Source organism: Syzygium oleosum, unplaced genomic scaffold, assembly GCF_021117445.2.
Source record: "Syzygium oleosum isolate NSW1041296 unplaced genomic scaffold, Sole_v2.1 Sole_v2.02, whole genome shotgun sequence".
Classification (NCBI taxonomy): domain Eukaryota; kingdom Viridiplantae; phylum Streptophyta; class Magnoliopsida; order Myrtales; family Myrtaceae; genus Syzygium; species Syzygium oleosum.
This window is the reverse complement of record NW_026607486.1, coordinates 14,577,141-14,590,831: the sequence shown is the minus strand read 5'-3', so window position 1 is coordinate 14,590,831 and position 13,691 is coordinate 14,577,141. Positions and strand designations below refer to the sequence as shown.

The 13,691-nt window shown below is 44.1% G+C and overlaps 2 protein-coding genes and 1 pseudogene across 3 annotated transcripts; all 3 read right to left on the bottom strand.

Moving 5' to 3' along the window:
• Nucleotides 1-594: 594 nt before the first annotated feature.
• On the bottom strand, nt 595-2,472 carry LOC115686897 (loganic acid O-methyltransferase-like). Its single transcript, XM_030612317.2, has 3 exons — nt 2,170-2,472; nt 1,280-1,939; nt 595-995 (listed from the first exon to the last, which is right to left on the bottom strand). The coding sequence occupies exons 1-3, from the start codon at nt 2,278-2,280 to the stop codon at nt 657-659; spliced, it is 1,110 nt and encodes a 369-aa protein (XP_030468177.2). The 5' UTR covers nt 2,281-2,472; the 3' UTR covers nt 595-656.
• A 1,240-nt stretch (nt 2,473-3,712) lies between these two features.
• LOC115686898 (loganic acid O-methyltransferase-like) lies at nt 3,713-5,328 on the bottom strand (annotated as a pseudogene).
• Nucleotides 5,329-7,564: 2,236 nt separating this feature from the next.
• On the bottom strand, nt 7,565-13,384 carry LOC115686847 (MACPF domain-containing protein At1g14780). 2 transcript variants are annotated; one of them, XM_030612259.2, is made up of 7 exons: nt 12,952-13,384; nt 12,551-12,792; nt 10,912-11,116; nt 10,466-10,540; nt 9,170-9,353; nt 8,880-9,049; nt 7,565-8,621 (listed from the first exon to the last, which is right to left on the bottom strand). In XM_030612259.2, the coding sequence occupies exons 1-7, from the start codon at nt 13,186-13,188 to the stop codon at nt 7,938-7,940; spliced, it is 1,797 nt and encodes a 598-aa protein (XP_030468119.1). In that variant the 5' UTR covers nt 13,189-13,384; the 3' UTR covers nt 7,565-7,937. The 2 variants fall into 2 exon arrangements, with proteins under 2 accessions (XP_030468119.1, XP_030468120.1); XM_030612260.2 differs by lacking the exon at nt 10,466-10,540.
• Between the last annotated feature and the right edge of the window lie 307 nt (nt 13,385-13,691).

Genomic DNA, 13,691 nt, shown 5'->3' with positions numbered 1-13,691 from the left:
GCCATGGCTGATGTGGCAAAAGTTTGCCGCAGCTATTATCATGGGAATGGAGCACTCCGTAGCACAGAGGAGATTAACAAGATTTTCTTATGAGGAATTTGAAGATCATATTGATGAGAAAAGTACAGGGTTATCTTTAAAACAGGAGCAGAATGATTTGCTATTCATTTTCTCACTGCACCAAAATCTACAGTCTGGAAATCAGCTTCCGGTGAAGTAATCATTTACGCTCGCAAGTTTAGGTCCCACAATACAATCTACCTAGTTTCTCTCTTTCTTCTTTTCTTGTGGGATAAATCGAAAGAAGTTACGCAGTCAAGCTCAATCGTATACAAAGCCAACACGTCATAATTCAAATAACAAGTTTACTTCTAGAATCACAGAATCAGGATTATGTACCGAAGCTACCCCATGTACGAGGACAAGCAACATAATGCTGCTTGACTTTATTTCTTGATGAAGCACCATCTTGATACATGTCATTGTGAAGGTGATGACTTCTTGCTTAACGAAGCCTCAGAGTACCCAAAAGTTCAATACATTGATACTTCATCAAAAAAAGGCAATACAAGTACTGTAAAGATCAGACTAGGAAAAAGTACATATCCGGAACTTTATTTAGAAAAAGAAATGCGGAACTCGCTCTCAGGCGCGCATTATATGCGCTTCAGTATCGCTACCAGTTGGCTTCCTTGAAGAAATGCAGAGTTTAAATGGTCGGAAAATTCCTCAGTTTTCCTGAGAAAACGATCAAACAGGTCGTCGATAATCTCGCTTCCAAAATGTTTGCTGATGATGCCCTCCATTCCGGCTCTTAAGTGCAGCATGCACGCATGCCCTCCAACCGAGTCATCGAGCTTCGATTTAGGAGCTGCTAAATCCATCCTCTCTATGCTAAAACACCCATTGCTCCCTACCAGTGCCGTCATCTCGTCAGGAGAGGTAGCATATACCGGCAAATTGAATGTATCCACCTGAGCCTCACTTATTATACCCTGTACAGAGTTACTTTAATCAGGTCGTCCGGGAAACTCAATGGGATTTGCTTAGAATATAAGTGATTGACAGAATCAAAACCTCAAGAAATCCGTCAAAGGGTCCACATGCATATGATAAACACCTCAAGACATGCACAACTGAGACATGAACGAAGGATCGTCTATGTTTTCGCTCAATTCAATTGGCGAGACCTGGAACTGAACTATGCTGATACACATGCACACATATAACTAATTCTGGTAAGAAAGAAAATAGTGCTGACATTAATTTCCAGTTTTACCTCCTTTGCCATATCCATCAAGCTGAACCCCAAAAGATCGAACATAACGCCCGACGGCACACGTGAATGAGGAATGCCATTAGCGATCCCGGACATGACCAGAACCATGATGCCTCCACTCACAATTTCCTCGCCTCTAGCGCTCAGAAATGTCACCATGTCCTTTGCAAACTGAGAAGCATAAGCATCGCTCACTTCGCGTGGAGCACTTGTGTAGTGAACTCTCCCCTTGTTAAATGCAGGGGAATTTGGATCAACCAATTCTTTAGGCATCTTGGAAAGCCAATGAAGCGCATAAGATGAGTGCGCAATATGGAGGGACGCCTTGGGGAACAGTCGCCCGTGGAAGGATCCCGGCACGCCAGCCGCGTAGTACGGCCGGTCGGATGGCAGGGAAGCGAAGAGGGTGTTGAAATCATTGGCCGCATGGTCGTTGAACAGGACTTGGAAATCAGGCAGTTGGGAGGAGAGGCCTTGTGATTCGTACTTGTGCCGGACCGCTTCTAGGATGTTTTGGACTGCAATGAAGGTGTTCGGCCCAACCGAACAGCCTAAATCCGCGATTCGGAATGTGGTCAGAGCAGGAGAAAATCGCTTCACGTCGAGCCTCTCTGCGATTGCCTCGTTAATTGTCGCCCGGGCGACGTTCGTTGCCACTCTCTGCGATGCACGTAAGAATTGCAAGTCTGATATTTGGTAATTTGATACTTATTCTCATTGAAGCCATGAAGGGTCACAAGAGAATTAACAACCGGAGAGTAATTTCAAAAGCTGAATTCAGGCAAAGCTTAGCGAAAGACAGAACAATTTACTCTATCATTTAGCTCTTACTCCATGACATGAAGAAATGGTTTCTTGGAAATGCATCTACTTAATGTCAAATGAAGAACCTGAAAGTGAGAGTTCTTGTTGTAGCTATATGTGCCGTCTCCACCGTTCATCGGGTATGATTCCGCCACCACCACCGCCTCCGCCACCGCCGCCGAGCCGCTGCTGCTCATCTCTGTCTCTCTCTCTCTCTCTCTCTGTGCTGGGTTCAGTTTTATGAACTAGTGCTCTGGTTAAGTCCTCTTCTTTGCGTGCGTTTCATCTGAAGCCTTTGCTATTATATTCTCCCGACTGTTGGCACAGCGGTCATAGCCAAGCGTTGTTTCTTCCTTCAGTCCACCCCCATCGCCGTTCAAAGGTTCGCCTACTTTGTCTTCCGTTGGAGGCGAGCCTGCCTTTTTTGACTTCCACCATTATCTTTGTCTCATATACAGCCATCCAAGGTTGACCCTTTGTTTATCTCTTTGATTTTTTCCTTGGTAAAGACGTAATCGAAAACTTACTTCATCTCATTTTATACCAACCTTCCTACTTAATTTGGACAAAAGAAAGGTGAAATTCTTAGTTTGTATTATATATTGGTGCAAAATATAGGGACGCGACAGCAATTGAAAATTCCTAATCGTTGTCGTTATATGATAAAGAGATTTTATATGTAATCAACCACGTTACTTGACTATTGCGAGAACATAATGAAAATTATTATCAGAGGAAATACTCGATAGGAAGATCTACATTGCTAATTTGCAGCATCAAGACGCATTTAAACCAATGGCGTCGAATGAGGCGAGCACCTAGGGTTCCTTACGAGGAAAATGATCTATATTTTGCAAAATTAGTAGTCTAAATGGCACTCGTTAAGGATACCGATGGAGATTTTTTTTTTTTGGGCCGTTATATTCGAGTGCAAAAGCATTGTTGAAAATTTAACCTTAGCAGTAAAAAAAAAAAAGACTACTAATTGTGTTTCTATTATTACCAAGAAGGGAAATTTTGAGAAGGAGAAATCTTAGAAATATAATATGTTCTTCTTGCTTTCAATAGTAGCATAATACAATATATAGATATAAAATATCATAATATGAATTAGAGTAATATAATCAATTGACGTAAACTAAAAACAAGCATGCTCTTAATTGCTCAAAAATTAGTGTTGAACCAAGGACATTGCACTCGTGTTGGAATTTGTACAACACGTTGCTATAGGTCAATTGATGAGGAAATGATGGGAAATTAAAATTATTGATAGAATTAATTCTGATTGACGAGTAATGACTAACTAAATAATTACTTGAATCGATCAAATCAGAAGTTATCTAAGAATACCCCATATTTCTCAATATTCAATTTAATTCAAACATAAATTATTCACAATTATTTTGGACAATTAACTAGTATAAATATCTATCTTTATTGCCTTTGTTCTGAAAATCAAGCGAATATCTTTATTAATCTTCTGTTTATTCGCTTAATTAAAATAAGTTATAAAATACATGTAGGCTTAAAGATTATGAATGGACGACAACGCGATAAAACTATTGTAAATATCAGATTTTGAGTTGCTGAAATTCAAAATCACCCCTCCCCACAATTTAAAGATGAAGAAGAGATTCAAAGATAGAACTTGTAAGGGAATTTCTCTTATTGAACGCACATGCCAAATGCTCAAGTACATAGGTTATAAATAGTTGCCATAGATAATTCTAGGTTTCTAACTTACTACCTCACTAATTCACAAAATTAAAGACACACTTAACTCTTGGAATAACTCTCTAGTTGCAACATGTGACTCTCAAAGAAATTAAACCTATCATAAAGACTAGCGACATAGAAAGTTCAGGACCAAATTGAAGATTATTGATCAACACGAGCACCCTCCATGTACCCTTGAGATCGCTCTCGGAGGCGCCGCGTTATTTACGCTTTAGCACGACGACTAGTTGGCATCCGTGAATAAAGGCCAAACTTATACGGTCGGATGATTCCTTGGCCTTCTTGAGTAACCGATCGAACAGTTCGTCGACAATCTTGCATCCGAAATGTTTGCCGATGAGGCCTTCCACTCCGGCTCGCAAGTGCAGCATGCACGCGTGGGCCGTGGCCGAGCCGTCGACCTTCGAATTGAAAGGCGTTAAATCCATCCTCTCTATGCCGAAACACCCGTTTCGCTCGATTATCGCCGTCATCTCCTCGGTAGAGGGAGTGTACACTGGAACATTGAATGAATCCACCAGAGCCTCGCTCGTTTTACCTCCTTTGCCATTTCCATCAAGCAGAGCCCCAAAAGATCAAACATCACGTCCGAAAGTACACATGAATGAGCAATCCCGTTAGCTCTTCCGGGCATGAGCAGAACCATGATGCCTCCGCTCACAGCTTCCTTTCCTCGGGCGCTCAGAAACATCGCCGTGTCCTTCGCGAACTGAGCCGCATAAGCATCAATCACTTGACCAGGGGCGCCTATGTATTAGACTCTCCCCTTGTTGTATGCAGGCGAGTTCGCATCAAGCAATTCCTCAGGCAACTTGCAAAGCCAGGGAAGCGCGTGAGCCGAATGCACCACATGGAGCGACGCCTCGGGGAACAATCGCCCGTGGAAGGACCCCGGCACGCCGGCCACATAGTACGGCCGATCAGGCGGCAGGGAAGCGAAGAGGGTGTTGAAGTCGTTCGACGCATGGTCGTTGAACAGGACTAGGAAGTCGGGCACTTGAGAGGAGAGGCCTTGCGCGATGTACTTGCGTCGGACGGCCTCTAGGATGTTCCCAACCGCGATGAAGGTGTTTGGTCCAACCGAGCAGCCCAAATCTGCAATTTGGAATGTGGTCGGAGCGGGAGAGAATCGCTTTACGTCGAGCTTCTCCATGATCGCCTCCTCGATGGTCGCCTTGGCGACATCTGTCGCAGCTCTCTACGAACCATGTGTTAGAATTATACTGCAAACCGACATCGATACTTTCTAGTAGAATATCCAACGAGCAGTTAATGAGACATGGCAATGCCCAGAGACGCCCGATGAACGGCAAATGGAAATGCTGCAGCATCTACTTAAAATGTCAAGTGAATGAAGTACCTGAAAGTGAGAGTTCTTGTGGTAGCTGTAAGTGCCATCTCCGCCGGTCATCATCGTGTATTCCGCCGCCTCCGCCAACTCCGTGCCGTTGTTCATTTTCAGCTCTCTCCCTCTCCCTCTCTCTCTCTCTCTCTTCTAGTTTTAGGTTGGAGTACTCTGGTTCTTATATACTACTTTTCTCGAGTGTTTCGTCGCAACTCTTTTTTTTTAACGTGATATTCTCTGCATATCGGCACTAAAATTATAGCCCAAAACAATGCTTAATCGGCTAGCAAATATCGTAGACTGATGTACAAGTGATTGCGGTGGTTAGAATCAATCACACCCGAGCCTCACGTATTTTCAAAATGCGATTACTAGACTTAATCTTTAAAGAGAGGAAACGCATCACAAGCAGTTTATTGCCGCTCATGGGAAGGAAATCCTCGAAGTATCTTCGGGCAAAAAACAGAAGGCAAAGCGCTCGTGACATCTAGCGCTTCGAAATCACTTAACTCACGGCCGTGATCATATTACCGATTTCGTTAACAGAAGAACTTCGGCGAAGTTCGAAGCGAATTTCAGGGCCACAAGTTCGATTCTCGAAGCTAAATGTCGTCGGAAGTACTTGAATTTCTATTCGTCCGTTCCACTGCCGTCACCGCCCCATCACCGCCCCGACCCGCAATCACCGTCGCCACCCAGCGCCAAATGTTGCATTAATAACGTGCACGTTATTGGACATGGTTGAACATGACCGATGCTTTCTCTCTCAAACTAATTGATTCTGAATCAAGCCTTGTTACCGAATTTTCCACCAAGGGATGCGACGCCAAAGACTTTGTCTCGTCGGTGGAACTGCTGCTACCGTGGCATTCGCCGCACCGCACGATGAGATTGACGGAATCAAGTGAAGTGCACAGACGGTGCTGAAACTCGTATCGCGGATCGGAACTACCTGTGGGGTAATGTGATCGACATGGTAATAATGATAGACTTTACTCTATGCGATTCTCAATCCGAAAGTACTGGGTTTTCTAAGCAGAAAAAAACAAAAGAAGAAGAAAACAAAAAATTGCCATCCTTTTCTCCTCTCCATCAATAATGTGCAGCTAGAGAATTCTGTGTTGCTTTCAATGAAGTGGTCATTTGCACGAAAAGTTTGGGTCTCTCCGTACCATCTTGCCTGCTCTCTCTCTCTCTCTCTCTCTCTCTCTCTCTCCTTCTATGGAGATAAGCTAAATTGAAATTTCATAAGCGAGCAAACAAGCAAGCGCATAAAGTCTGACACGTCAATTTTAGAAAATGGGTCATGTAGAATCGCGAAGTTAGGATCATGCACTGAAGCAACTCGAGTGTGAGATATGCAACTCAAAGCCATTTTGACCCTTTTTTTTTTTTCGTTTTGGAAAATGGCACAAGTAGTTCTTGGACTTTGGCCCAATATGCAATGTGGTCCTTGAACTTTTAATTTATTCAATGTGGTCCCTGAACTTTTAGTACATGTTCAATTTAGTCTATGAACTATATGAAAATATTCAATATAGTCCATCCATTAATTTAAGTTCAGGGACTACATTGAACATTTTCATATTACATTGAACATATATCAAAAGTCCAGGGATCACACTCAACAAATTAAAAGTTTGGGGACCACAATGAACATTAAGATAAAGTTCAGGGACTACATTGAACAAATTAAAAGCTTATGGACGATATTGTACATTGAGCCAAAGTTTAAAGACTGTTTATGTCATTATCCCTTTTCGTTTTCCCTTGACAACGTACCAATTGGGTGATGACTTTCTGGCTTCGGATCCTCGCAGTAAGCACTGATCTGAAGGCAACACCTAACCACCTCTATTGAGTATGCAATTGATAGTTACGTATGTTCTGTTTAGTGTTTACCATGAGGCAAACTTGCGCAATATCGCTCGAGTTTGCGTTTGAGAGCAAGACACGTCCTTGTGGATGAGTCTTGGCGAATATGTCGGAGGTCCGATCGGTAGAGTGAACTGGAATAATTAAAGCAAATTTAAGCACGAAGAAGATGTTCCCACGCAAAATGATAATCAATCACAGTAGGTTTTTATCCGTTCACGAAAGACATCATTATGGACAACTCGAAAACCATGAAAAAGAGGGCCTTTAACACAGCGGAGAGTGCTTAGTACGGAGACAAAGTGAGCCGTTGCTTAATACTACTTTCTCCTGGCTTTGACAGCACAGTTTACTGAGAAAGCTGAAGTCTTAGCAGTCAAGACATGGTGGCAGATAGGCTAAGTTCAGCGGTTGGAAGAACATTTGCTTAGAAACTGACGCCTTGTTTCCAAAGATCTTACTAATGAGATGGCCATTGCACAAATTCAAAAGGATGGTGACGATTTGATCTTTGCTTGCTTACATTTAGTAATGAAAACTATGCTTTGGCCCAAAAATGGGAAAAAAAAGACTAACTAGTTCTGTTCATATATACAAAATAATATCTTCATCATCAACTAAGGCAGAAACAAATGAAAGAAATATGAATCGCGTATTTCACATTTACATTATCCATCTCGTATCGTCTCGCCCTATTCTGAAGCATTCCCTTCATGGCGAACATGGCATGATTGATGACTGCATTGACCATCTCATTCCACTTTGAACGTGGTCATTGCGGCATCAAAGAAGCTTCAACAACTCCATGGAGAGAGCTCCTTTTCTCTTCTCCTTTTGTATATTTTTTTAATAGACTCATAAAACTTCAAATCTTTATCCTTTTGCTGTTCTTCAAATTCAAGTTATTAGGTGCAACAAAGAGAACTTGACGTGCACGCAAATCTTCCCCTTCTCCAAATCCAACTTAGCTCCGGTCACTAGCCAATGCCCCGGGCAATCTTGAGGCCCCTTGCAATGTTGTGATGTATCCACGAATTTCAAAAGCTTCTGCGATTGCACTGGCACAGGTGGCCCCGTCGGGTACACGCTGGAGTCCATATGTATTGCCAGCTTTTTCTCTTTGGCGGCGTTATTTCCTCCAAGAGACGTGCTTATCGCTGAAAGCAACCCTGACTTTTGGGAGTGCTCGGACCCTCTGTCCCAGGTAGATTGCGCTAAATACGAGTCGGAGACCTTGGAGAAACGGAGCCGGAGATGGAGAACGTTTTTCGAGTCATGCTTCTTCATGTGAAGTTGGGCGCCCGTCACGATGTAGGCGACGTCCTTCCCAGCGGTCAGTAAATATTCAATCGGGGCAACACATATGTGAGAGAACTTCTTCCCTTGGATGCCTTCGATGTAGGCGTCGCCGGCGGCAGCGGCGGCGTCGTCCGATCCTTGCCATATCGGCGTGTCACCTACCAAACTCTCTAGCATGGATGGAGTGTTGGAGAGGTGTTGGAGGTGAATGGCTAGCTTGTTGCATTTCATCCCCTCCAGGAAGAACCGCATCCCCGTGACCGGTCTCTTCCCTACAACAACCTGAAATCGAACAAGACCGATAAATCTTAGGGACTTAATCTTGCCGTTCAGTTCGAGTGTGTATCAAATCTACATGATCGATATATATTGTGATCTCTACTTTGGAAACATCCAAGACCTGATATCAAAGGAGACGCCATTGCAACATATTGGGTCCTAGCTAGCTCTATTTGTGCATCCAACTTGCAAAGACAACTAATGGTGGAAGATGAATACCGATGCACGATTATAAGTAGTTAGGAGATGCGCGATGTATACCTGGGAAGTGTTGACATACAGCTTTGGTCCCATCAAGCTGAAGCTGAGGGAAGGTGATGAGGTGGCTCTATTGGTGGTTGGACCAAGAGGCTGGTCGTTGTGAATGGGAGCCCAAAGCTTGTGGGTTTGGAACTCAAGGAAGGACTGCAGATCACGTAGTGGAGGCTTGTCTGCAAAGCCCCCCAAAAAAGAGAATGAGTTAGATGATTATGGAAAAATGATGGGATATAGATGGAAAACAGATGAGTAAATATGAATTCGACAAAACAAAATTTGAGTGTGAAACGTACAGCGGAGGTAGAGGTTGATGGCATGGGACAGGAAGCCGCAGCCGGGAACGCCTTTGAGAAGAGAAGTAATGGGGATGAAGTTGAAGTGGATGGCGTCCGGCATCGACGGCACGGTCAAGAGCCATTCACAGTGACTCCCGGCCATCGCATCCCCTCCTCTCTTCGAGCTAATCACTGTGATTCCCTGCAATACATTTGTCGACCAAATTTCAGTCGCGCTTTACAAGTTGTTGCAGCGATAAGAAGAACTGATCACGGTATTGAATCATGCAGCAGCAACAAAGGTACGCTTATGCACATCTATGTGATATTGTATGTGACAGTATGAAATGGGTCTATTGTTTGGCCTTTGTGAAGTTTTTCGTGATGGCAACGGCAATTGGCTCTGATGGAGCATAAGTGATGGAAGGATCAATGCGGTGATGGTGCCGGTAGCTCGAAAGAGGTGATCCAGAAGCGATGACCGACGGCGGTGGCCTTCGCAGTGGTCGAGTCCCCCATGATAGTGGCGGTTGTAGCTACGAAAGAGGGGTTGTAGTGGTGGAGAGATAGAGCGATGGAACCATATAGAGACGGAGGAGGTATGGATATGATTTGTTAATTGCTGATGCTATCTTAATGCTATGATCTAATTAAATGGTCGTATAATTTCAAGACCACAGAACATCCATTCCTTTAGTACAATAATCATACAGTATTCCTATGAAAATGAAAAGGATTTCGAATGCTAGAAAATCGAACGGAAGAGATCCGATATCAGGTCGGCACACAACGAAGTTCCGATCATCACGAACAAGTAATTAAATTAAGGCTAATCTTACAAGGACGAGTAATACAATCTTGAATGTGTGAAAGGGAACCCAGTTCTGATTTCTTCATTTTCTCAAGATTCAAATCTTGTAACATATATTTTTTTTTTTTTTGAATAGTTAGTCAAAATTGGCTTCTTTATCAAACCAATCTCTCCGCATTCTAAGTGCCTTGAACAATTCTATTTCAGTGATACACTTCTACCTTTGAACGTGGACATTCATACCCAAACCCAGTGACCCATCATTGTATCCTTAACCAAGTGGTCCATATAAGCGCCAAATTCAAGATGTACCCTAAATTCAACACTTGCTTAATTAATTCCAATGCGCTCTCGCTTACCAAAATGTCTCTCTATTCAACGGCGATTAACTCTCTCTTCGTCGAAAAAACGCGTACTGTACTTTCAATCAATGCGAAATCGAGATAACAGCCTATCATCATGTATATCGCGACGGTACAAAAAAAGCGGAGGACCAAACCTACATCTTTGGAGCTGATGGTCGGCAGGCCGTCGAAGGCGATCATCTGCGGATCGAACAGATTGAATGCCTGCGGCGCCTGGAAGTCGCGACGTCGAAAACCGGAACGAAACGAAGCGCGAAAATTAATTAGAATCATGATAATAATCAAGCGATGCCCATTACAAGATTTTCACCCAATGACATTACTTAGGCTCCGTTTCTTCCGCAGAAAATGATTGATTTGTAAAACATTTTCCGAAAAGATGATTGCTCGCATCGCTCGAAATAATCGGTCAATGGAAAACGTTTTCATCACCGACTACAATTCATGTCCAAACATTTTCCACAGACAATGAAAGTATTTTCCCGATAAGATTGATCTTTTTTTCTAAAAAAAAATGTTTTCCAAATCGTTTCTTTTTTCCGCGAAACAACCGACACCCTGAAAACAATATTTGAGAGTTTTACCTTGTGGTGTTTAGACTCCTTGGTCTTGTAGTGGAGAGGAGAGAAGGTGCAAGCCCCCGTGAAGAGCTGATCGCCCAGGTCGTCCAGGTGCCTCTTCAGTTCCGACGGCCCCAGGTTGGACGATCTGTCTTGCCTCACCACCACCACGTCCTGCCCTCCCACCCCTAGCCCCACTATCACGTGGGTCCCATATCTCTCTATAAACCTGCAAACCCACAACCAAAAAAACATAAGAGAAAAACTATTGTTATTTTCCGGGAAAAATCGAATAATTCATCGGTCATGTATAATCCTATTTCCAAGTTTTTCGTTTCTTCATTATTTATAAACTTCTCGAGAATATATATATTATGTATTGAAAAAATCAAATTTAAATTGAAGTATGAAGAAGTCTCAAGTGTCAAACATCCGTCGAGCTTTCGCACCAAATTTTCCAGCCCAATCACGATTCCCGGCACGAAAGTTTCCCAAAGATTTATAAAGATGCAATATCTCAAACGTTGCACCTTCGCACGCTAATGCCGACCGTCCGATCAGAGCGCGCACCGTCATGCCAGCATCATCCCCGCCCTCCGAGCCCTCTCCAGGCCGTTGATTCCGCTGACTTTTTTTGGGGGGACCGGGTCCAAGTCCCCCTAGCGCGGTCAAAACGTGGAAACTTTCCCCCCGCAAGGGCTTTTGATTTGATTGGTGCCCAGGCCCCCTCTTTCCTTTCCCATGGTGTGTGGGGCCCACGACAGGTGCGATTTGTATTTATGGCGAAGCGAATTGAAAATCGGTTTCCAGGGTTACCTACCTTTGACTTTGTCTTTGTACGATGATTTGGCTTGATTTTCTTTTCTTTCTCATGCCCCATTTCGCAAGTCAGATAGCAGCCACCCCCCGCCGACGAAATCCGGAAATTTGTCATTTTTCCTGGCCAGGGAATGTGTGTGGGTTGGGCTGGACAAGACAACATGCCCGGGGCGGCGGGGGGCTCGATCGTCTCGAAAGTAACAGTCGCGAATGCCAACATGAACGCCGAGTTGCCACGTCGTTGGTATAGATGGTGGGTTCGGGGACTTGACTGAAACAGTGTATAATCGAATGCTCCTGTGGACGGGATTCCGAGGAACTCGAGCCAGGAATGATCTCTCCGTGTCGCGGCAGCGATGTTCGAACTAGAAAACCCTAAGTTGCGCCCCCACGCTCCCAGGGAAAAATCAATTTCGATTTGAACAGATGAAAGGAACATTCGGGTCCAATCTTGGCATTAATTGTACGCATTGCCGAGCCCCGGCCGGCTAGTTAATTTCTTGATTCTATGGGATTTGCCAGAAATTACGGGTCAAGATTTATGGTCTTCTCCTCCTCCTTAACATGCTCTTCTCTCTTTCTCTCTCTCTGCTAGTACCATATGGACTGCATATCGACTTTAATGCTTTCAATAATTCCACGTTTGATCATTTAAGGGTTGGTCATATTTTAGTTTGTTGAGGAACGGAAATGGCCAAAGTCAACTTGAGGACGATGATGATGACGAAGCATAACGAGGAAATGTGAATGCCAATCCGACTCTACTCGTTCTAGCAGTTCTAAAATTCTAAACGAGCCAGCCTAACGTTCAGGAAACGGCAGCAGACGTGGGAAGCACACATACCTTGCAAGAGCCGAGGGATCCCAAGTGGAAGGAACCGCCTTGCAGACCTCGTCGGCGAGGACGAGCGGGTACCGGTCAATGTGGAGGTTGAACAGCACGATGAAGTAGCCGTCGAGGCCCAAGTACTTGATCTGCGCCGCGTCGTTCGCCCAGCAGTTGCTCTGGAACCCGAACATCGAGTTGAACAGCCCCGACGGGATCTTCCCCGGCACCGCCGATTTCTGGTTGAAGAATTCCGACATCTGAAACAACATAGAAATGTAAATACTAACCAGTCCAAAAATCTGCACTAGATCTATCCAAAGCCGCCCCGTCTCAACAGGCGGGTGTGTCTGATAAAAGTTCTTGGGTTCCAGAGAAATCAAAAGGCGCGTATAGATGGGTTTTTTTCTCCCATTTACCTTGCTGAATTCGAGGATGTCGGATTGGTACCGGCTCCGTTCGCCCTTGTCGCATCTTATGTCGGCGGGGACGTTGTTCACGGGTCCGAAGCCGGGGATCACCAACGTCCTCTTCTCCGTTTCATTGAGCTGGACTAACCTCTCCTCGCCTTTGCAGAACCTGAGCCTGAAATCAGAGGTCAAGTCGAACCCTCTGCCGAGGCTGGCCAGAGCCTCCTCCACTATTCTCTTACTCATGCTCTCGCTCTCTCTCTCTCTCTCTCTCTCTCTCTCTGAATGAATGAATGAATTTTAAGTGGCTGGTCGATGATGATTGGTGGTGGTGAGAGAAAAACTAATGTATATATGAGGAGGAAGGAAGAGAGAAGCGGCTTTGGGGAGAATTTTTCAGGGTTTGGCACGTTTTGACTTGTGGTTTGATATATATGGAGAGTTTAGAGAGAGAGAGAGGGAGAGGGAGGGGTGACAGATTAGAATGACAGAGATATTTTCAGGAAATTTCCATCTGTTGATGCATGTTTGATTCTTCTCTTTGTCTCGATGATGATGATGATGATGATGATAGGTGTGAAAGGAGAGAACGAAATATAAAGGGGAATAAGTCTCAAGTGGTGGTTCTCATGCTCAAAACATTCACACGGACGTACGAGTTGGAGGGCTGCTTTGTCCCATTTCAAATGCTAACCAATTGAGAATGGAGACCAAGATACTATGGCAATTGGCTTTATAAGGAAAGTGAA